Source organism: Vicugna pacos, chromosome X, assembly GCF_048564905.1.
Source record: "Vicugna pacos chromosome X, VicPac4, whole genome shotgun sequence".
Taxonomy (NCBI): Eukaryota; Metazoa; Chordata; class Mammalia; order Artiodactyla; family Camelidae; genus Vicugna; species Vicugna pacos.
Genome location: NC_133023.1, coordinates 27,637,946 through 27,661,352, shown reverse-complemented (window position 1 = coordinate 27,661,352; position 23,407 = coordinate 27,637,946). Strand labels below are relative to the sequence as shown.

The window sequence follows — 23,407 nt, the reverse complement described above, 5'->3', positions numbered from 1 at the left end:
CTACAGGAAGAAATACTACATCTCTGCCTCATTTTATCTGTACCATTTGAATCAACAGTCAATTTTGGTATAGATAAGTTATATGATATAATTAAGTCTGCTTTGACATTTTGACCCTTGGTGTAAATACAATCATATTTTTGAGAAAGTATAAAAATTACTGAACAAATTTTAAACCATTAAAAATAGGAAAAATCTCCAGAATTACGTATTTACCAATCCTGTGCATGGGGAAGATGATCTAATCTTTAAAGCAATGTTAGAAATCCCAGAGGAAATGATAACTAGATTTCACCATAAAATTATTAAAAAGATCTACTGAAAAATAAATAAAACTAAAGGCAAATGACAAATCTTAGAAAATATTGACAGTAAATATGAAAAAAATTATATTAATAAAGAAGTCATTGACATTTACTGGATACAAAAGCTCAGTGACAAAGGCAAAGTTCATGAACAGATATTTCACAGAAGAAATAAATAATTAATAGCAAAGATAGAAAATTTTCATCCTCATGAGCAATTAAAGAAATGAAAATTGAAAAGAAGAACTTAATCACACAGAAAGAGATCAAATTTCTTAGATTCAACGTTGGTTAGAGTTGACAAAGGAGGATGGATGAAATAGCACAACCATTTACAAAAGCCCCTTTGACAAATATGTATACACTTTAAAAGGAATACAGTCAATTTAGAGACTCTCACTTTCAAAAAAATCTAAATAGGGAAAAAGTATTATACACAGAAATGTTCACTACTACAATATTTATATCAGCCAGAAAATAAAAGGAAGCAACCTAAATGCTTATGATTATGCTTAAGTAATCTATAACAGACACTGGGTGAAAGTCCATGGTAGTTTTCAGTGTTAATTTATAAAATTAGTAAGAGTCGGTAACATCCAAGTAAAATTTTCAATTTAGTGATCATATTTCAACTTAACATAGGCAGTAAGATACCAATTATGTTAAAAAACTAAAAAGCAAAGTATAGAACAAAAGAAGAGTAAGACACCAAATATTAATAACACTATGCTCCAAATAGTCACATTCCAAATAATGTTTTCTGTTTCTACATTTTCCAGTTTTCCTTAATGATACATTAATTTTTAATTATAAAAAAGTAAATTTTATTTTATTTTTCATTATTAAAGTAATTTACCTAATTCAGAAAACAAAACTAGATGATAATTATTTTCTTTCCATAAAAAGATGTCTTAAAACAGGGAGAATATTTTAACTTCATGGAGCCTCTCTACCAGCTGTGGAATTCCAAATTCTGTATTTCAAATGAGAGTGAAATAAATCTCTATATTGTATATGCTACTTCAATGAAGCTTCTCTTATTAGGTGCCAAGTATAGTTTTTTTTTAATTGAAATATAGTTGATTTACAATGTTGTGTTAGTTTCTGCTGTACAACAAAGTGATTCAGTTTATCTATCTATCTGGCTTATTACAAGATATTGAATATAGTTCACTGTGCTATACAGTAGGACATTACAGTTTACCTATTTTATATATGGTGGTTTATATCTGTTAATCCCAAACTCCTAATTTATCCCTCCCCCTACCTTTCCCCTTTGGAAAGTTTGTTTTCTATGTCTGTGAGTCTGTTTCTGTTTTGTAATTAAGTTCATTTGTATCATATTCTAGATTCCACATTAAAGTGATATTATACAATATTTGTCTTTCTCTGTACGACTTACTTCACTTATGATAATCTCTATGTCCATCCATGTTGCTGCAAATGGCAAGATTCCATTCTTTATTTGTGGCTGAGTAGTATTCAATTATATCTATATACCACATCTTCTTTATCCATTCATCTATCGATAAACATTTAGGTTGCTTCCACGTCTTGGCTATTGTAAATAGTGCTCCTGTGAACACTGGGGTGCATATATCTTTTCAGATTAAAGTCTTCTACAGATATATGCCCAGGACTGGGATTGCTGGATCATATGGTAAGTCTATTTTTTTTTCAGTAAAGGTAGGTTTATTTAGAGAGATACATATTGCATAGAGTGTAGGCTGTGGGAGCCCAAGATTGGGTTAACAAATTTTAACAGACCCCAGCCACTTGTCTTCTTAAAGAAGGGCAAATGTGCTTAGTAACTGCCTTGCTTGCAGAGTTGAGGTTTTAGAGAGCACTCTGCTCGCCCAGGACCTCGGCTATAAGCGCTGGGCGTGCCTGCTGTTAGATAGTCTTCTATCCCTAAAGCAAGGAACTGGCTGGTCTGGTGGTCTGCTTTAACGTATCTATAAGAATGTATCTTGTTCCCCTCTTCTCATGACTTCCCTAAAGATAAACTGTAGGCCCCCAAAGGAACGAGCCTTGGGCTGGAATTGTAAACAAGTTACAAAAAGCTGCAGACTCAGAGGTGAGAAAGCTGGTTAGCCAATGACGGGTAAGATCCCCAGAGGAGGGCAACCTAAGACAGGCACAGCCGCCTAAGTCCAAGAAAAATGTTAAGCAGCTGCTTCTCATACATTCCACCCTGATAAGCTGTAAGGCTCGCTGATGCCAACAGGAACATGATTTACCAAAACATAAAGGGTCTTCAGACCTTGAGCCAGACTCTACAATCTCGATCCCACCCTGTCTTTCCCTAAATTCCTGCATTCCATCACACAACTAGTCTCCAGTAATTCATTCCATCTGGGTGGGACTTCTGCGGGCCAGAACCCACAGTAGGCTGTTTCAAATGGCAAGAGAAAGGCCACCAAGTGTAGGGGTTGGGTGCTCAGGTTAAAGTAAAAGTAGATATACACTCCATAGACAGAGCGTGCGCTGTCTCCAAAGAGGAGGGAGTGAGAGAGGCAGCCTATTTTTAGTTTCTTAAGGAACCTCCAGACTCTTGCATACTGTCTGTACCAATTTACATTCCCACCAACAGTGCAGGAGGGTTCCTTTTTTCTCTAAATCCTCTCCTGCATTTATTATTTGTAGACTTTTGAATGATGGCCATTCTGACTGGTGTGAGGTGATACTTCATTGTAGTTCTGATTTGTACTTCAAATCAGCAATGTTGAGCATCTTTTCATGTGCCTATTGGCCATCCGTATGTCTTCTTTGGAGACAAGTGTAACTCAGGTCTTCTGCCCATACTCTGATTGGGTTGTTCATTTTTGTTATTGAGTTGTATGTGCTGTTTATATATTTGGAAATTAAGCCCTTGTCAGTCACATCATTCATAAATATCTTCTCCCAGTCCATATGTCGTCTTTTCATTTTGTTTATGCTTTCCTTTGCTGTGCAAAAGCTTGTAATTTTGATTAGGTCCCATTTGTTTCTTTTTTTTTTATTTCTATTGCCTTGGGAGACTGACCTAAGAAATCACTGCTACAACTTATGTCAGAGAATGTTTTGCTTATGTTTTCTTCTAGGAGATTTACTGTGTCTTGTCTTATATTTATAAGTCTTTAAGCCATTTTGAGTTTATTTTTGAATATGGTGTGAGGGAGTGTTCTAACTTCATTGATTTACATGTGGCTATCCAGTTTTCCCAACACCACTTACTGAAGACGTTGTCTTTTCTCCACTGTATGTTCTTGTCTTCTTTGTTGAAGATTAAGTGACCATAAGTGTGTGGGACTATTTCTGGGCTCTCTGTTCTGTTCACTGATCCATATGTCTGTTTTTGCAAGCACAACTATTAACTGATAACTATTTTATTATTCATGACAATTAATGTCAGAACCACAAAAATGAAATATAGTACAATACAGACTAGACTTAACTTCTCAAGAAAAATAATCAACCACATAAAATAAAATGCAAAGCCTAAGCCAGTCACAAGTATGGTTTGCAGAGTGCATCAGTTTTATACTTGAATATTTGGAGAAAATGAGTCAATAAATATTCAACAAATAGTTGAAAATTTTAATATACTTATCCTTCTTTACTCATACTTAGTCCTTCAGTAACCCCTTCCTTTGGGGAAAACTTTTTTCTTGAATAAAATTTTCTTCATTTTATTTTATAACCAATGTATTTTAAGAATTTCTATTTTTATTTAATCATTTAGAATTGCTTACACAATAAATACAGTACTAAACTGACCTTTGTTTTTAATTATATACTTTTTTTGAAGCAAGAGTAAATCATCTGAGATTATATCCATGCTATTTATTAAAATTCAGTCTCACCCCAGGAATCATAAATTTACTTTCTAGTATTTCTTTTTTAAAAAAATAAATATATTCTAATTTTTTAAACTTCTAGTTGCTTAAGTGTACATATTTGATTTATGCACATCATTGAATGTTTCATATTACATACCAATAGCTTTAATGTAACATGGTCGAATAAGTGGTGCTGTCTTGGGTATCATAGCAGTATTTGACTTACAACATTGGGTATAAAGTTCTGAAGCCGCGAAGAAATTAATTCGAACTTGAATGCTAAACTTGTAAATCGCCACCTAACAGACAAAAAATACATTGTACCCGTGACTATTTTTGCTATACAGAATTGGTTTTTTTTATTTAAATATAGCTGATATACAATATTATGCTAATTTCAGGTATACTACATAGTGATTTGACATTTGTATTTATTATGAGATGATCACCATGATAAATCTAGTAACTGTCCCAATATAAAGTTATTACAATATTATTGACCAGATTCCTTATGCTGTATATCACATCCTTTTGCCTTATTTTATAACTGGAAGTTTATATCTCTTAATTCCCTTCACCTATTTCACCTGATTCCATTTTTTATTGTATGTAATTAAAGTTCACAACTTGAAGATTTGATATAAATACACATAATGAAAAAACCACCACCATCAAGTTAATTAACATATCCATCACTTCACACAGTTACCTTTGTGTGTGTGTGAGAACACTTAGGATGTACCCTCTCAAAAAATTTCAAGTATAAAGTACAGTACTGTTACCAGAACTACCATATTATCCAGCACCTTACTTCTAGAATTTTCCCAAAGGAACTGAAAATAGAATTTCAAAGAGCTATCTGCACTCCTGGGTTCACTGTAGCATTATTCACAATAGTCAAGATGTCAAGATATGGAAATAACCTACATATTCATTAAAGGATGAGTAGATTAAAAAATGTGGTACATACATACAATGGAGTATTTTTTAGCTTTAAAAGCAAAAATCCTACCATTTTCAACATGGATGGACCTGAAGAATATTATGCTAAATGAAATAAACCAGACACAGAAACACAAATAATATGTATGATCTCACTTATATGTGGAATCTAACAGTCAAACTCATAGAAGCAGAGAGGACAATGGTGGTTGCCAGGAACTAGGGAGAGGGAGATATGGGGAGATGTTGGTCAAAGGGCACAATGTTTCAGTTATGCAAGATGAATAAGCTCTGGAGATGTAATGAGACACTATGGATACAACAAAACAGCAGTTTAAAAAAAGACAGTTTCCAAAAGAAAATTACCTGTGACACTGAAAGTACCATTTCTTTTCCAAAATAAGACTTAGTTTATCCTCCATGAGTCCAAAAATAATTCTTAAAAATAAATAAAATTGAAATAATTCCTATGAATTCAAAATGGCCCAAAGACCCAAATATAAAACCTAAAACTATAAACTTTGAAGAAGAAAATGTAGGAGAAAAATCTTTCTTAAATGCAATACCAAAAGAATCATCTATAAAAGAAAAAATAATTAAATTGTACTTAATCAAATTTTAAGTATCTGTTCTATTAATGATAGTATTAAAAAATTAAAATTACAAGCCAAAAACACATTTCTTACAAAAGATCCAACTTGTACACAAAATATATAAAGAACACACAAAGATTAATAAAACACGAAGTACCCAATGAAAAACTACGTAAAAGATTTGAAAAGACAATTCAGAAAATATATATATGACATATTACCACATAAAAAGATGTTTAACATTATCAGATATGAGGTAAATGCAATTTGAAATCACAGAAGGTAACACTTCACACCTATCACAATTACGAAGTGCTAATAAAGATGCAAGCATTTAATATATTTATGAATTGCTGATAGGAATGTGAAATTTTATATTCATTTTGGAAAATAGTTTTCCAATTTCTCAGAAAATTTAATATGTACTTATGAACATAAGACCCAGAATTCCCAGTCCTTGGTGTTTACCAATGAGAAATGAAAACTTATTCATACAAAAACCTGCATGCAAATGTTTTTGGTGGCCTAATTCATAACTGCCAAAACCTGAAAACAAGCCAAATTCCCTCCAAATAGTGAATGGATAACAAACTTTGGTGAATACATATAAGAGAATATTTTTCAACAACAAAATGGAATGAACAAATGTTACACATAATAATATGGATGAATTTCAAATGCACTATTCTAAGTGAGAGAAAATCCAGACTGAAAAGCCATCATACTTCATGATTTCATTTATGTAATATATAAGTGAAAAGGCAAAATTATACAAACAAAACGAGATCAGTGTTTGCCCGAACTGAAGGTGGGGGAGAGGCTGACTACAAACAGGCACAAGAAAAACTGAGGAGAGGTAATTTCCAATGAAATATGCAGAATAGGTAGATTCATAGAGACTGCATACAGATTGGTGGCTGCCAGTGGCTGGTGGAAAGAGGGACAGGGACAAACTGCTTAATGGGTAAAGGGTTTGACTTTGGAGTGATGAAATGTTTTGAAATGAGATAGAGGGGGTGGTAATACTACATTGTGAAGGCACTGAATTGTTGACTTTTAAATGGTTAATCTTATGTTATAGAAATTGCCCCTTAATAATTAAAAAATAAATAAATAAATGGAGAGGTCAACCAAAGGTTTCCAGGAATTCCTGACATCCAACATTTGATGATCTAAGATTTTAGAGAAATAAGAAACAGGAGTTTATTTTTGCAAAATGATTGAGAGACTGTATTATATTAAGTCTCACAAGAGATTATTCTACTTACTGAAATTAAACAGGTTAACTATTCTTACTAATACTCTCTTATCTTTTAGATGGATGCCTCCGATAGACAAACAACTCACTTGGAAACTGAAATGGCCGAAATCTTTGAATTCTAACTGGCAATTTCCTTCCTCACCTAGAGCTCATCAATTAAAATGTAAGGAACCAGGAGGAGGGTATATGTGTAGGATATGGAAGTGGCTCTGACCCCAGATATCAATTTTGGAAATTAGATTGCAAATTTTATAAATAATACAACTTATTAGAAATTCAAAATTCTAAAAATAAAATTAATATATAAAAGAACTGAAAATGCAATTGAAGTAATGTCAATGTTAAAATATTTATATATTACTGCATTTCAAACTATTCAAGTTTTAAAACATGAAAATGATCAAAATTCATTTTTTCTGAAGACCCATTTATTATTTATCTACATGCTGATTTTTTATTAAAACTCAACATTTTCTATGTTTCAAATAATTAAAAAAAAATCAGTCTTGCAGAGAATCCTGTTGCTCTATGGTTTCTTGCTAAGTTTCTAGGAGGGAGAGGAAGAAAGTAGCAAAAATGATATATATTTTAAACGTAGGAAAGGGAAGAACAACAGTACCATTGACCTACATAAGATTCTAAGATCATGACAACAAGCATTGATGATTTCTGTGTTATATTCATAAAGACAACGCTGAAAATCTGAGAAGTTTTAAGTAAAAAGAAGACCTAAATAATAGAATATACTTACAGCTCACCATACATAGTACCCTACTAGGTAAACACTTTGGCTTTCATTTTGTTTTTATTTCACATTAGCTGGCTGCTATGATCTGAAAGTGTCCCCCCAAAACTCATGTCGAAATTCTAACCCCAAAGATGATAGTATTAGGAGGTGTGGCTTTGGGAGATGCTTAAGCATGAGGGGTGAGCCCTCATGATTGGGATTAGAGCCTTATAACTGATGCCTGATAGAGACCCTGATAAAAGAACCCAAGAGATTCCTAGCCCTTTCCATCATGTGAGGATACAGCAAGAAGTCTGTGACCCAGAAGGGGGTCCTCATCCTACCATTCTGGCACCATGATCCTGGATTTCCAGTCTACAGAACTGTAAGAAATAAATTTCTGTTATTTATAAACTACATAGTCTGTGGTATTTTGTTACAGTAGCCAGAAGAGACTAAGACACTTGCCACACTACTGCCAATTTCATCTCCTGTCATAGAATCTTTTGTAAATAATCTATTCTCATAACAGAATTACAGAAGCACAAAAATACTTTAATATGCTTTATTTCCATGGATGTTTATTTTTACAAATCAGAGTAAGCAACTCATCCCCATAATAATCTATTTCAGCAGTGATACCAGCACACAGATGTCAAGAAGTAAATTGAATAAAGATACATTTCATGTACATTACTACCTGCTTTCATATTTCAGTCCTTCAAACAAAACAAAATTCTTCTTGGTCTTATTTCCCCTGGAATTTCTTATTATTAGCCATCAGTAACTAATTATATCTTGTCTTATTTCTATTTTTCCTCTTCCGGTGTCTTTTTTTTTAAACTTGAGTATTTATAGAAATCAATACATTCCCATCCATGTATTTTAACAGTATATATTTTTAGGTTACTGTCCTATTCTTTGGGTTTTTTTAAAATATAATATGGGTGTATTTTAAAGTCAAATAATATCTAAAAGTACGTTTCCCAAAGCAGCACCTCATCTGATTGTGATGGATGGATGTGGGTTCCCAAGAGAATGCAAACTTGAGAGGTTTCATGATTTCCTCACCCATGTACTTCTCATCCCCTTAACAAAATTACAAGGCTACAACACATTTTTTACATAGAAACTCAGTGATACATCCAGACAATCAAGAAAATGAGTATCTTTGCAAAACCACTGAGAAAATTAATGAAGAGGGAAAACTTTGAAAGTTTTGTGATGTGTGCCATTCTATGAACTTTCCTAGATGTCATTCAAACAGAGGAATACCTCCAGTTACAAAATGATATTCAGATGAAGGAAAGATTTCAGTCCTCCCTGGCCAGTGTTGGCAAACAAAAATGCTTATGAATAGAAAAGGGGCAAGTGTCATTCAAATTTTCTCTCTTTTAATCCCTGAAGGACCATTCTTAGCTTCCTGTAAGAATAATTACAAATCCAGAATCACCACTGTGAAATGTCTCCCCAAAGGTTGGGTATCTTTAAAGGGCAGGCAAAAAGTTGATAGAAAGAAATACAATAGTGAACAATTTTCCCTCATTTTCAAGAGCTTTAGGACAAACACAGAGCAGCAGAGATGAGAGCAGACTGACTAGCCTGGGCCACAGGGCAGGACATGGGCCAGGACAGCAGGAAAATTAAGGGTAAAAATAGGGAAAGATCTAAACTAGCACTGTCAAATGTAACTTTCTGTGATGGGAAATGCTCGGCACTATCCAAGAGTCCTATGTGGATACTGAGAGTTTGAAATGTGGGTATTTTGAGTGAGGAAATAAAATGTTAATTTTAATTAACTTCAGGTTTAATTTAAATATCCACATATGGCTAGTGTCTACCATATAAGGAAGTACAACTCTATTCACTGGTCCAGAAGATATGTGAGTGGCCCACAATAAAAGGAGGGTTTGATGACTTAGTGTAAACAAACGAGTCCAGTCAAGGATGCCAAATACAATTACCATTGTCCACCAGCACTTTTGATTGTACCTAAATTGGTGCAATGTAGGAAAGGAAGGGTTACAACTAAGAATAAATCAAGTCCTTTATTGCTGATTTCAGATTTTCCTGTGACATAGGTCAACCAAGAGAGCACCCACTGGCTATTTACATGTACACACACACACACACACACACAGGCTAAGACATATAACTTACAAGCAGCTATCAATATAGTGGAGGACATCTGAAATGCTTGGCAACCAGATCATCAACTATCTCACTGGCACAGATTTAATGAGCAAAAATCTCAGAGGGTATGCTGTCTCCACAGGGTTTTTTATGTTCTTCTCATCGTTGAAATGAGTTATACTCCAATATACTAAGTAAATCGCCCTTTAAACCACCAAATAAATGTGGTGGTTTAAATTAAAAATCTTAAGCAATGTGTGGCACTCCAGAGAACTATAAATATATATATACACAATTAATTTTACTTTTATGATCAATTTGTAGAACCCTAGAAGACGCACAGCCTAAATAGTGAGAAACAGATTTACAAGTTTTTAATTGTAAAGTGTTCAATAGTATATTGGACTCAAAAATAAAAATATCAAATTGCATATGTATCCTCCCAAAAAGTCATATAATGGATTTAAATTGGATTATATATTTTTTCTAATTTTTAGTGACTCTTAACCTAAATTATTTTGTTGATAAAGGATTATATTAAAAGCATAGTACATTCTTCTATTGTATAAAAATATAAAATCACAAAATAGACTTATTAAGAAAAGATGTAAGTTGATCTCAGCATATTTAAGAACCTATAGATTAAATTACTGCTTAAAATTATTTATTTTCCCTACTGAAGAGTGTGCGTGTGTGTGCGTGTGCGTGTGCGTGTGTGTGTGTGTGTGTGTGTGTGTGTCTACCTCTGTGCACGAGAAAGATACAAATGTAAAGCACTGGGTAAGAGCATGACATAACAATGTTTCAAAACACTAACTTGTCACAAAAGGATTATTTTGAGTTTCTGTTTTTATCAAAATTATAAGAGTGATTACTTAAGGAAATAAAACAAAAATCATCTTACAAAGTTTATTTTGAAAATCAGCATTCCCTTCCCTCCACTATTGTGTATTCACACACATACAAACATGCACAAAAATCCAGATGCAATCATTTTCAACTCTTAGTTCTTTCTTTTAGATTTACCTTAACACAGCTAACGTACGACAATGTAGTGTCATAAAACAAACTTCAATACCTTTAAACTTATTTAAATAATACAAAGAATATTCTCTAATTGTAACAGAATTACATTAGAAATCAAAAACAGAAGGAAATTTGGTAAATTCACAAATGTGTGGAAATTAAGTAACATCGCAAATAACTAATGGGTCAAAGAAGAAATTACATGAGAAATTGCAAAACATTTGATGAATGGAAAACACAACATACCAAAACTTTTGGGATGTGGGTAAAATAATGCTTAGAGGGAAATGTATAGGTGTAAAACCTATATAACAAATTAAGAAAAATCTCAAATCATTACCCGAACCTTCCACCTTAAAAAAAACAAGAAAAGTAAACTAAACTCAAAGAAAGCAGAAGGAAGTACATAAAAGAAGATACAGTGGAAATGAATACAGTAAAGAATCAAAAACACTACAGAAAATCAACCAAAAGCTGAATCTTAAAACTATCAACAAAATGGACAAACCTTCAGATAGGCTAAGGTGAAAAGAGAGATAATTTAGTTTAATAAAATCAGAAACTAAAGAGGGAACATTTTTACATAGCTTACTGAAATAAAAATAGTAAGAGAACACCATGAATAACTGTATGTCAGCAAATTAGATAACTTAGATAACAAATAAATAAATAGAAAATTTGATCACCTTCACCCATGGGTGAAGGTGGTCAAAAGTACCAACTTCCAGTTATAAGATAAATAAGTCCTGAGGATGTAATACACAGCATGGTAACTCTAGTTAACTACTGTATTTTATACCTGAAAGTTGCTAAGAGAGTAGATCTTACAAGAGCTCATCACAAGAAAAAAAAAATGTAATTATATGTGATGATGGCTGTTAACTAAACACATTGTGGTATTTATTTCACAGTACATACATATATCAAATCATGTTCCACACCTAAAACAAATGCATATTTTATGTCAATTATATCTCAATAAAAAATAAACACGGAAACTTGCCAGGAAAAAGTGTAGATAAAACTATTAAAATACAGATGAAGGTTGGGAGCGGGGGCAGGGGAGTAGGGAAGAACTACTGGCCTTAGTTTTCTCAAGGGAAGCTAATTCTAGCAAAACAGAAAGTTCCCAAGAGGGAAAATATAAATACTAAAGGAACATCAGTCCTATGAGAACGAGTAACAGGAAATTAAACCAACATTAAATGGGCTCCATCCAAAGCAGGGCATAAGACTGAGGAAACTCATGAAATCCATATAAAATCTAAGAGGCAATACTGACAAAGAAAGAACTGAGGAATGAGAAGAGGAACTCCCCTCTTGTTGTGGATGTTATAAAATTTTACTAAGAGGTATCTATGCAAAGATTGAAAACGAAGAAGGCTGCCTGTGATTTGACTTGACACAGAAATACTATCCATGTTTAAGAATCTGGATGGCAAAAACTCTGTATCAAGTAATATAATCTTGCCACTTCCAATTATATGAATTTGACTGAGTTGTCTTGTTCAGATATGTATTTATTTAATTCCAGGTATTTCTGAATATTCTAAAAAGTAATGACAATTTCTATCAATTTCTCTCCCTTCTGTGCAATGTATTATGGATTTTTATTTTATTAGTTTCTACAGATACCCTTGTAGATAATAATTCAAGGCTTAAGCATCTGGTAATTGTCCCTTAACTAAACTTAGTCCCAGAAGAAACAAATTGTGACTGCAAATTTCTTCCTATGGATATGGAAAATGGAACTGCAAGGGGACTATTAAAAATGCTCATTGACATTTTGATGATGGCAACTTAATTAAATTCAAGATTCTCAATGCTAATGACTCAGAGAAAAGTAATAAGCTTGAAGAATGGATGTGAAAATGTTGTGGCCATACATGCTATCTTCATCATGTTTGGATGCCTAACATGGTATCATGACAGGTCAGCAGGCTGAGGACGTAACATTTATGGTCTAAGCTGTACAGCTCATCAACAGCTAGCCTTGACAAGCCCCTAAACCTCACTGTGCATCAGCTTCTATAATTGGAAAAAAGAGAAAAACCTAAGGTCTCAATGCTTGTCTTATTGGATTTATATGGAAATTAAGTGACACTAGATATTACGGTACTTTATAAACCCTAAGTACTATGTAATTATCAATTAAACGACTGTTATTATAATTTTTAAAATAAATATAAAATTTGAATGGCTCTAATAGAATAAATTTAGGAAAAATATGACAAAAAGCTGAGGACCAGCAAATAGACTGAATTTAGAAAAAATATGACAAAGAAAATAGATCAAATTGGTAACTTAGAAAAGCAAAGAGACTGAATTAGTAATTTACAAGAAATATGACAAAGAAAAGCTGAGGATCACATGACTTCAATGGTAGACTATATCACTAAATTTAAAGAAGAATTAATACAATCCTTCACAAATTCTTTCAAAAATTGAAGAGAGAATACTTCTCAACTCATTCTAAGCAGCCAATATTATCCTGATACCAAAACTAGACAGACAGCTAAAGGAAAGAAAACTAGAGACCAATATTCTTTATGAATATAGATGTAAAACTCCTCAAGAAAACAGTAAGAAACTGAATCCAGAAATACATAAAAGGATTATACTCCATGATCAAGGGAGATTTATCCCAGGAATGTAAGGCTGATTAGGCTATAAAATTCAATCCATATAATGCTATTCTATGTTATTAGAATAAAGAGCATAATCATGTGATCACCAAACTTGATGCAAAAAATTTTTTTGACAAAATCCAACATTATTTCATAATCAAAATACTCAACAAACTAGGAAAGGCAGAAAACCTTTTCAACCTGATAAAGGGAATTGACAAAAAAATTTTAAGTAACATTGCTAACATCATATATAAAGGTAAAAAATGTATGCTTTCATCCCAAGATCAGGAACAAGATAAAGCTGTCTGCTCTTGCCACTTCTATTGAACATTGTACTGGAGATTCCAGAAATTAGGCAGTTAAAAAAAACCGAAAGGCATCCAGATTTGCAAGGGAGAAGTAAAATTTTGTTTATAGACGGTATGTTCTTGCATATAGGAAATTGTAAGAAATTACTAAAACCCATAAGAACTAATGAATAAGTTCAATATGGTTGCAGAATACTGTATCAATGTTTAAAATCAACTGCTTTTCTATATATGTGACATGAATAATTTGAAAATAAAATTAAGAAAACAATTCCATTTACAAATAGCATAAAAATAATTACTTAGAAACAAATGAAATAGGAAATTTGTACACTGAAAACTACAAAACGTTGAAACAATAAAAAATGTTAAAAAAAATTGTTGAAAGAAATTAAAGACCTAAATAAATGGAAAGACATGCTATGTTCACGGATTAGAAGATTTAATATTGTTAAGATAACACTGCTCCCCAAATTGATCTATAGACTCTTCATAATCCGCATCAAAATCCCAGCTAGATTTTTTTGCAGTAATTGACAAGGTGGCCCTAAAATTCATATGGAAATGCATGGGACACAAATTAGCCAAAAATACTTCTGAAGGAGAACAAAACTGGTGCATCACATTTTCCAATTAAAAAAACTACAAAGCTACTGTAATTGAGACCTTGTGTTACTGGAATAAGGACAGACATACAGAACAATGGAACAGAACTGAATGTCCAGAGATAAAATCTTATATTTCTTTGATTTTAGACAAGAGGGTGAAGGCAATTCAATGGGGCCAAGTATTTTCAGTAAATGGTCCTGGAACAAATGGACATCACAGGCAAAAGAATGAAATTTGACTCTCATATCACACCATACACAAAAATAATTCAAAATGGATCACAGACCTAAATATAAAAGCTAATACTATAAAACTCTTAGAAGCAAACATAGAAATCTCATGACTTGGGTTAGGTAATAGCTTCCCAAATATGACACCAAAAAGCACAAGTGACAAAAGAAAAATAGATACACTGAATTTTTTTCAGGTGTGTCTTTCATATTGACAAATAATAATACCCAGTGTGAAGTTGGGAAGAAAAGACAGCCTACCACACTGCGATGTAGCTTTCTACTATAATCCCAAGGTCAAGAATAATGCAAGATACCTAGTAGGTATCCAATAAACATTTGCTGAATGATGATTATTGATGTAAACATAAATTGATACAAGCCTTGTGGTGACAATGTGAATATATGTAGCAATAATTAAAATGCACATAACCTTTCCTCATCAATTCCAAGTATCCAAAAGAAACAACAGAACAAGTTCTCAGAAATGAATGTGCTGGTTTAGTCACTGTATGTTCATTCATCCACTGAACAGATAATGTGTGCCAAAAAAATACTAATGCTACAAATATAATGTTGAACTATATATGAAATTGTTTTCTTCCTTTGAATAACAATATGATTGATGACATATAAATAGCTGACTAGGTAAAAAAAGTCTACATTTATTTTGGATTAAAATTTGTGTTAAATTAGTGTTAGACAGGTATTTCCCAACATAGGCTTAAAACATACTGCTCCATAGGAAATAAGATAAGGCAGGAAAAATAATTTTACCATATTTGAGAAATTCTAGACAACGTAATATAAGAAAAAATAGGTAAAAATTATCATTATTAAAATGGAAGAGACAAACAATAATATTTGTAGTCTATTACAGTATTCCTGAAAAAAATCTTCGAAAGCAGGATAAAGTAATTTATGTTTAAACAGTTTTATACCTCATCAACATCATTTCAAAATATAAAACCATAACAATACATAAAACCCAATCATTTACACTGTACAAAGCAACACAGAAAAATCACTTTGCAGTATTTCAAAAATTTGCTGAGTAGCATAAAATAATATAAAAGGCATATCTCATTTCTGAATATGAAGCTGAACTTCATACAGAAATCACTTCTCTCCAAATTTTGTATTAATTTAATGCAATATAAACCAAAATTACCATAAGTACTTTGGGTTATAAATTTTAGAAAATGATTCCCAAAGTTCATCGAGAAGAATACAACAGAAAAATGGCCAATAATATTTTTAAAAGAAAAGAACAGAAGCAAGTTATCCTACCAGAGAGTTAAAAGAATTTTAATAGTACCAACCAGGCCAAATGGTAAATACATCATTACTGCTATACGGTTGTTTGTTATGTAAGAAGACTCAAAGAATTTTAAATGCAATTTAAAATTGACCTTTCACTTATTAGACTGGCAGAACATTATACATATGTACATACATAGCTATAGTTGAACAAAGAAGACAGTGAGTAACATTTTACCCTGTTACTGGTAGATAATACAACCGGTGTAACCTTTCTGAAGAGCAATTTGACAACACATATCAACAGTCTAAAATATGTGTTTGACCCAATCATTCTACTTCTAGGAAGGTAAAATGAAAACATATAATGTGAAAGCAGTTATCTACAAGGATGTTTCTTACAGTATCATTTAGACAACAAAAAAAGGGGAAAAAATCTTAAGTGTGGGATTGGTTACAAGGATTAGTTTAGTAACTATGACAGAATATAGTCATAAAATAATGCAATATACCATCTGTAAAAAATTAAATTGCATTTAGAATACTTAATGACACAAAAAGGAATACATAACATTTTAATTGATACGCAGTAAAAATGCAGGTTAAAAATATAGTTCATAAAGTATCATTTCATTACAATTATAGATGTAGAAATAAAGGCATAGAGATAGCAGGAAGAGTAAAAACAAAGATACCTCAAAATATAGTAAGAAGTCACTGCTATGTATTAGGATTTATATTATTTTTTCTCTATGCTCTTCTAATCTTCCTATTTAATTCCGACAATAGATTTTAATTATCAGGAGAATATCATTGATACGCAAGATTAAAATGTAAGTTGATGCTGAGAAAACTCACAAACAGGATATGTGAGTTGAGCAGGCTTTGAAAGACATTAAAATACTGTAAAAATTAAAAAGATAAACATCCTCTGAATCTCTTCAAATAACTTGTTAATTATGCTTTTGTCTGAATGAGAAAGACAAATCACAGATTGTATTATTCAACAAATAATTTTCATACCTTGACAATATTTCATGTACTTCAAAATCCTTTGTTGAAAAGATAAAAGGAAAATCTAGAGAATACTTATATTCTGATATTATCTCATAGCCTAAATTAGGCCAAAGGGAATTATTCATAAGATGATTTTAAGAAAAAAGCTAAGATGCTCTCTCTCTCCTCTGGATAATCTTTCTAAACAGTATCTATCTAAATGTCAATGGTTCATGAATGTAGATGATTAATTATTTTACAACAAACCTGTAGAAACCAAATATAGTATGGTATGTATCTTAATGTTATGTAACGCAACTTAATACAACTTGATGTTGTGTATAAGATACAAAACTATCATTTTCTTTAATATCAGGAAAGTAGCCTTTGGTACCTCATCCACTACACCTGTCAAAAACTTTAATATACAAAAGAGTGAACTCTGTAGACAATATCATTCCATGTGAATCATATGTGCACAAAACCCACAAAACACATCCCAATGAATACACTGCACCTAAGAAGGCAAAATTAATCTTCAGCATTTTCTTAAATCTGAACATGTCCTTAAACTTTCTTCACTTTTGCCTCCTAAAAGGTAAATAACAGCTATTATTGCTCCTAAACCAAAATTTCAATCTCAGTAAACTCTGTAGTCTACTAACCTTAATAAAAAATGGATTATTGACGATGTACTTTATTAGCATTCAGTACTTATTGTATTATTAATTCCTTCCACTTATTTCATTCTATTCTACACCTATTAGGTGCAAGGCATCATGCCAGTTATGCTGGAATATAAAACGTGTTTTGACTTAAGAGTTTTCTACTCTCAATGCCACGTAGCAGTGTGATTCTGGTTTTGGAGGATGCGGCAAAACGCTTTTCTGTATCACGGGCAGTGAGAAGGTCTCTCCCTTGGCACTTCTGTTGCCTCTAAAGCAAAAACGTATCAGACTGCCTCTGAAACTTTGCCAGTGGTACCTCTTCCTCCTGAGCACACTCCAGGAAAGGAGTTTGCTTTTCTTTGTTTGTTGGTTGGTTTTGTTGGTGTTTTAAATCACTAACCTCAATGGACACTACAAAAAAACATTGTCATAGCAACCCTTCTTCACAGCATGTCTTTGGTGATTTCAGGTAGTGATTCCAAGAGCATCAAGCATATTCCACTCAAATTTAAGTACAAAGCATATGTTGGCTCAAATATGAACAATTTTTTCAGTTAGCCTCAACTTTTCTCTCCTTCACAACATGTCATACCTTGAATTTTCTAGAGACCATAACTGAGACCACAAGACCATGGGTTCCTTGTGTCTGCCCTCTGCACCTCTTGAGATACTCGGCAAGCATAAGCCAGACACCTCTAGCAATCATTTAACTGAATTAAAGGGCATATCCAGGCATGCTCACAAGTTAGAAAAAGATGCCCTACAAAAGAGCTTGGGTGATATTTGATAGCTTCTTAGTTAGGAATATCTCAACTCCACTACTCTCCAGTAACATGAGTAATAGAAAGCTGAACTTACTTCTTTGGGAGAAAAAACCATGCCACACTCCAGAGATGTCTCTTTCTCTAACTCCAAAAAATATATGGCAGGAAATGCAGGGTCTGTGAATTTCCCTGTAAGACAAGAAATAGAACATATATATTTTTTAAAAGCCAGATACATACCTATGATACCTTTGTTAAATGTGGAGATGAAACCTTGAGAAACTTTATCAGACAGAATGTTCATAACAATCAAGAGGCAGTTGCTGAAATATCTGTGTGGGGCTGCCTAAGGTTACTGGGTTAAAGAATCACTCTTAATGCCAAGATTCTATCGGCAAAACTGACATCTAAAAATGGAACAGAGGAGGGAGGCAAGATGGCGGAGTAGAAGGACGCTTGTAAGTCACCCTCTCCCACAAATACACCAAGACCCACATCTACAGACCCACTCAGCCAACCAGAGCACCTGCGGAACTCCGACAGATCATCGCCCTCTTCAAAAGATAAAGACGCCAAAAATCTGGTAGGAGAAAAGGAAAAAAGAAAGAACAAAAGGCAAAGCAGCGCGGGACAGGTCCCGCGGGGAGGGAGCAGCAAAGGAGGACTGGCGCTTGCTCCCTGGGTCTTCCCTCTCCAACTGAGAGGCCAGCGGGACGGAGGGGGAGCCTCCGAGGCTCGGATCTGTACAGAGCAGCCCTTGTCTGACACAACTAAGTTAAACGGGCACAGAGCGTCCCCCCGACACCCAGCCTGAGACGCGGGCCAGCAGTGGCGGGCAGGGGCAGGCTGCACAAGCCGGGCGGAGGACGGGGGCGGCTGCACGGAGGCAGCCCCGGGGGACTGCAAGGGGCTGGGCGCCGTGGCTGTGGGTGTACAGGGCAGAACAACCTGGGCCCTCCATAAAACAGCAAGGTTGATGTGCTCTCGGGGGAAGGGTGCATACCCCCATCTCTGAAAACCCGTGGAAACTTTTCAGGGGAAGAGAGGCAGGGCCCAGGCAGAGCCGCCATATTCTCCGGCGCTTAGCACCCAGGCGGGGGCAGGGGCGAAACCTGCATCTGCACCGAAGGGCTCAGCAGCCTCAAAGGCCAGACTGAGACGGGCCTACAGCCTGGGGCAGATAGGATCCTTCCACCCTGGTCCCTCAGAGAACTTGCTCCACAAAGACAAACAAGCAGCTGGGTCTTGGCTCGGAGCAGGGACGAGGCTGCCCCTCAGTCTTCCCCGAGCCCACCCGCGGAGCGCGACCAGGGCGGAGCGCAGGCGCAGAGCGCGCAGCCGCACAGAGCAGCGGAGCTACCGGGTGGCGCAGGCAGGGGGAGAGCGGCCCCCCGCCTGCCGGGCAGGAACACAACCCCTGACCGAGGTGCTGGGAGGGGGCACGACCCGCCCTCCTGCCTGGCCAGTCTGCAACATCTGACTGCGGCATCCGGAGGGGCAGTGACCCACCCGCCCGCAGCAGAGGAGAGCTGCACCTGACCCAGTGCTGGGAGGGGGCGCGATCTGCTTGCCGACAGGTGCTGGGAGCAGCACAGAAGAGGGCGCCAACGGAGGGCCTATGAAAACAAGCTGAGCTTCCACACAGGACGAAGACAGAAGGATATCACATTAAAAGCACACACACTCCAGGAGAACACCGACAACCCCCTTTTTGTTGTTGTTGTTGTTTTTGGTTTTTTTTTGTTTTTTTGTTTTTGTTTTTGTTTTTTTTAATCTGTTTTTACCTGTTCTATTTTCAATTACTCTCTTACTTTTTACTTCTTAATTCATTTCTATTTCTCTTGGGTTTTGATGTCCTGTTATTGATTAGACACAGGCTTCAAACACATATATTCAACTCCCCACCCCCTTTTTTTTTAAAGGTTTTAAAAGGACGTCTCCACCCGATTAATACTCTGCTTCAACCCGCTCTTCTATTATTCATTATACACTGTTTTCAAACCCTCTTTCTCCCTTCTTTTAAAAATCTTTCTCTTATTTTTTTCTCTTTTTTATTTTTTCTTTTTTTTCTAAGTTCTATTCCTAAATAGGCATTAGACAGATAAAATCCTTAAGATCCAAAATAGACAACTGATACTCCATAAACCACAGGGCCAGAGAGGTATGAGCAAGATGAAGAAGCAGAGAAACCTTTCCCAATTAAAAGAACAAGAGGAATCCCCTGAAAGAAAGCTCAATGAAATAGACATCGATAGCCTACTAGATCAAGATTTCAAAAAAGGAGTGATCACATTGCTGAAGGAATTAAAAGAGATAGTGCTTAGAGAAATAAAATATGTCAAAAATGAAATTGAAGCTATAAAGAAGAGCCAAGCAAAATGGGAAAACTCATTGACAGAGATGAGGAATGATCTAACAGCTGTGCAAAGCCGACTAGTTAATGCAGAGGAACGAATTAGTGATCTAGAAGACAGGGCAACAGAAAGCACCCATTCAGAAGAACTACAAGATAAGCAAATAAAAAATAATGATAATAGCATAAGGGACCTATGGGATAATATAAAGCGTCCCAATCTTCGCATAATAGGGGTCCCAGAAGGGGAAGAAGGATCAAAGGGGACTGAAAAGGTTTTTGAAGAAATCATGACTGAAAACTTCCCAAACTTAAAGAAGGAATCAGATATCCAAGTACACGAAGCTCAGAGGGTCCCAAACAGGAAGAACCCAAATAGACCCACACCAAGACATATCATAATCAAGATGGCCAGAGTCAAGGATAAAGAAATGATTCTAAAGGCAGCAAGAGAAAAGCAAAGAGTGAATTACAAGGGAACCCCATAAGGCTCTCAGCTGATTTCTCTACACAAACACTACAGGCCAGAAGGGAGTGGCAAGATATATTCAAAGCCCTGAATGAAAAAAAGATGCAGCCTAGGATACTTTATCCAGCAAGGCTATCCTTTAGGATAGAAGGAGAAATAAAGAGTTTCACAGACAAAAAAAAAAAGCTGCAGGAGTTTAGCAACACTAAACCCATGCTAAAAGAAATACTGAAAGGGCTATTCTAAATAGAAAAGCAGCAGGATGCTACAGAAATGAGAAACGTACAACTGGAAAGGTGATAACTCATGAATTACAAATAAAGAAAACACGAAATTATAAAAGAAGACATACAAATCACTGAGAGTGGGAGAGGGAGGCAGGGAAATATAGAATTTTTTTTTCTTTCTTTTTTTAAATTTTTTTAACAGTAGGATGGGTTTGAGATCATGTTATTATCAGTTTAATAAAAACGGGTATAGGTTAATAGATTTACAAAAAAGGGTAACCACAAGTCAAAAATTTACAAGGGAGTCACAAAAATTAAATAAAATCCATGATAATACAAAGGAAAATTACCAAACCACAAAAGGAAGAAGAAAGGAACAAAGAAGATATACCAATTCAACTGCAAAGATAAGTTCAAAATGGCAATAAACACACATCTATCATTAATTACTGTAAATGTTAACGGACTAAATGCTCCAGTCAAAAGACATAGAGTGGCAGAGTGGATAATAAAGCAAGAACCTTCAATATGCTGCATACAAGAGACCCACTTTAGGGAGAAGGGCACATATAGATTGAGAGTGAAAAGATGTAAAAGGATATTCCATGCAAATGGAGAAGCCAAAAAAGCAGGTGTTGCAGTACTGATTTCAGACAAAATAGACTTTAAAACAAAGGCCATAAAGAAAGATAAAGAAGGACATTTTATAATGATTAAAGGAGTGATACAAGATGAAGATATTACACTCGTTAATATATATGCACCCAATATAGGAGCACCTAAGTACATACAAGAATTACTAACAGAGATAAAGGGGGATATTGATGGGAATACAATCATAGTTGGAGATTTTAACACTGCATTAACATCACTAGACAGATCTGCCAGACAGAAAATAAACAAGGCAACAGAGAAATTAAATACTACAATAGAAAAACTAGATTTGGTGGATATTTTCAGAGCTTTACACCCCCAAAAAATAGAATATACATTCTTTTCAAGTGCACATGGAACATTTTCCAGGATCGATCATGTACTTGGACACAAAAGAAACCTCAACAAATTTAAGAAGATAGAAATTATCTCAAGCGTCTTTACTGACCACAATGCCATGAAACTGGAAATCAACAACAGAGAAACAAAGGAGAAAAAAAGAAAAGCATGGAGATTAAACAATACGTTATTGAAAAAACAATGGATCAATGAGGAAATCAAAGCTGAAATTAAAAAATACCTTGAGATAAATGAAAATGAAAGCACAACCACTCAAAACCTATGGGACACAGCAAAGGCAGTGCTAAGAGGGAAGTTTATAGCGATACAGGCCTTCCTCAAAAAAGAAGAACAATCTCAAATAAACAAGTTAACCCACCACCTGAATCAATTAGAAAAAGAAGAACAAAAAGCCCCAAAAAGCAGCAGAAGGAAGGAAATAATAAAGATCAGAGAGGAATTAAATACAATAGAGATTAACAAGACCATAGAAAAAATCAACCGAACCAAAAGCTGGTTTTTTGAAAAAGTAAATAAAATCGACAAACCTCTGGCCAAACTCACAAAGAAGAAAAAAGAGAGAGCACAAATTAGCAAAATAAGAAAGGAAAATGGAGAAATTACAACAAACAAAATAGAAATACAGAATATCATACGAGAATATTATGAAAAACTATATGGAACCAAACTGGATAACCTAGAGGAGATGGACAAGTTTCTGGAAACATACTGTCCACCAAAACTGAAATCAAGAAGAAACTGAACACTTGAACAATCCGATCACTAGAAAGGAAATAGAAATAGCAATTAAAAACCTCCCTACAAATAAAAGTCCAGGACCGGACGGCTTCACCGGGGAATTCTACCAAACATACAAAGAAGAACTCATACCAGTCCTTCTCAAACTCTTCCAGACCATTGAAACGGAGGGAATACTCCCAAACTCATTCTATGAAGCCACCATCACCCTGATACCAAAACCAGGCAAAGACACTACAAAAAAAGAGAATTATAGGCCAATATCACTGATGAACATAGACGCCAAAATCCTCACCAAAATTTTAGCAAATAGAATCCAACAACACATAAAAA

At 34.6% G+C, this 23,407-nt stretch overlaps 1 protein-coding gene across 1 annotated transcript in view; it reads right to left on the bottom strand.

Moving 5' to 3' along the window:
- CFAP47 (cilia and flagella associated protein 47) overlaps positions 1 to 23,407 on the bottom strand; it is a 421,952-nt gene that overhangs the window by 335,127 nt on the left and 63,418 nt on the right. Inside the window, exons 21-22 of the mRNA XM_072956043.1 lie at positions 18,368 to 18,462; positions 4,284 to 4,425 (exon numbers count right to left, since the gene is read on the bottom strand). Of these exons, the coding sequence (XP_072812144.1) occupies positions 4,284 to 4,425; positions 18,368 to 18,462 (237 nt within the window). The remainder of the gene's footprint in view (positions 1 to 4,283; positions 4,426 to 18,367; positions 18,463 to 23,407) is intronic.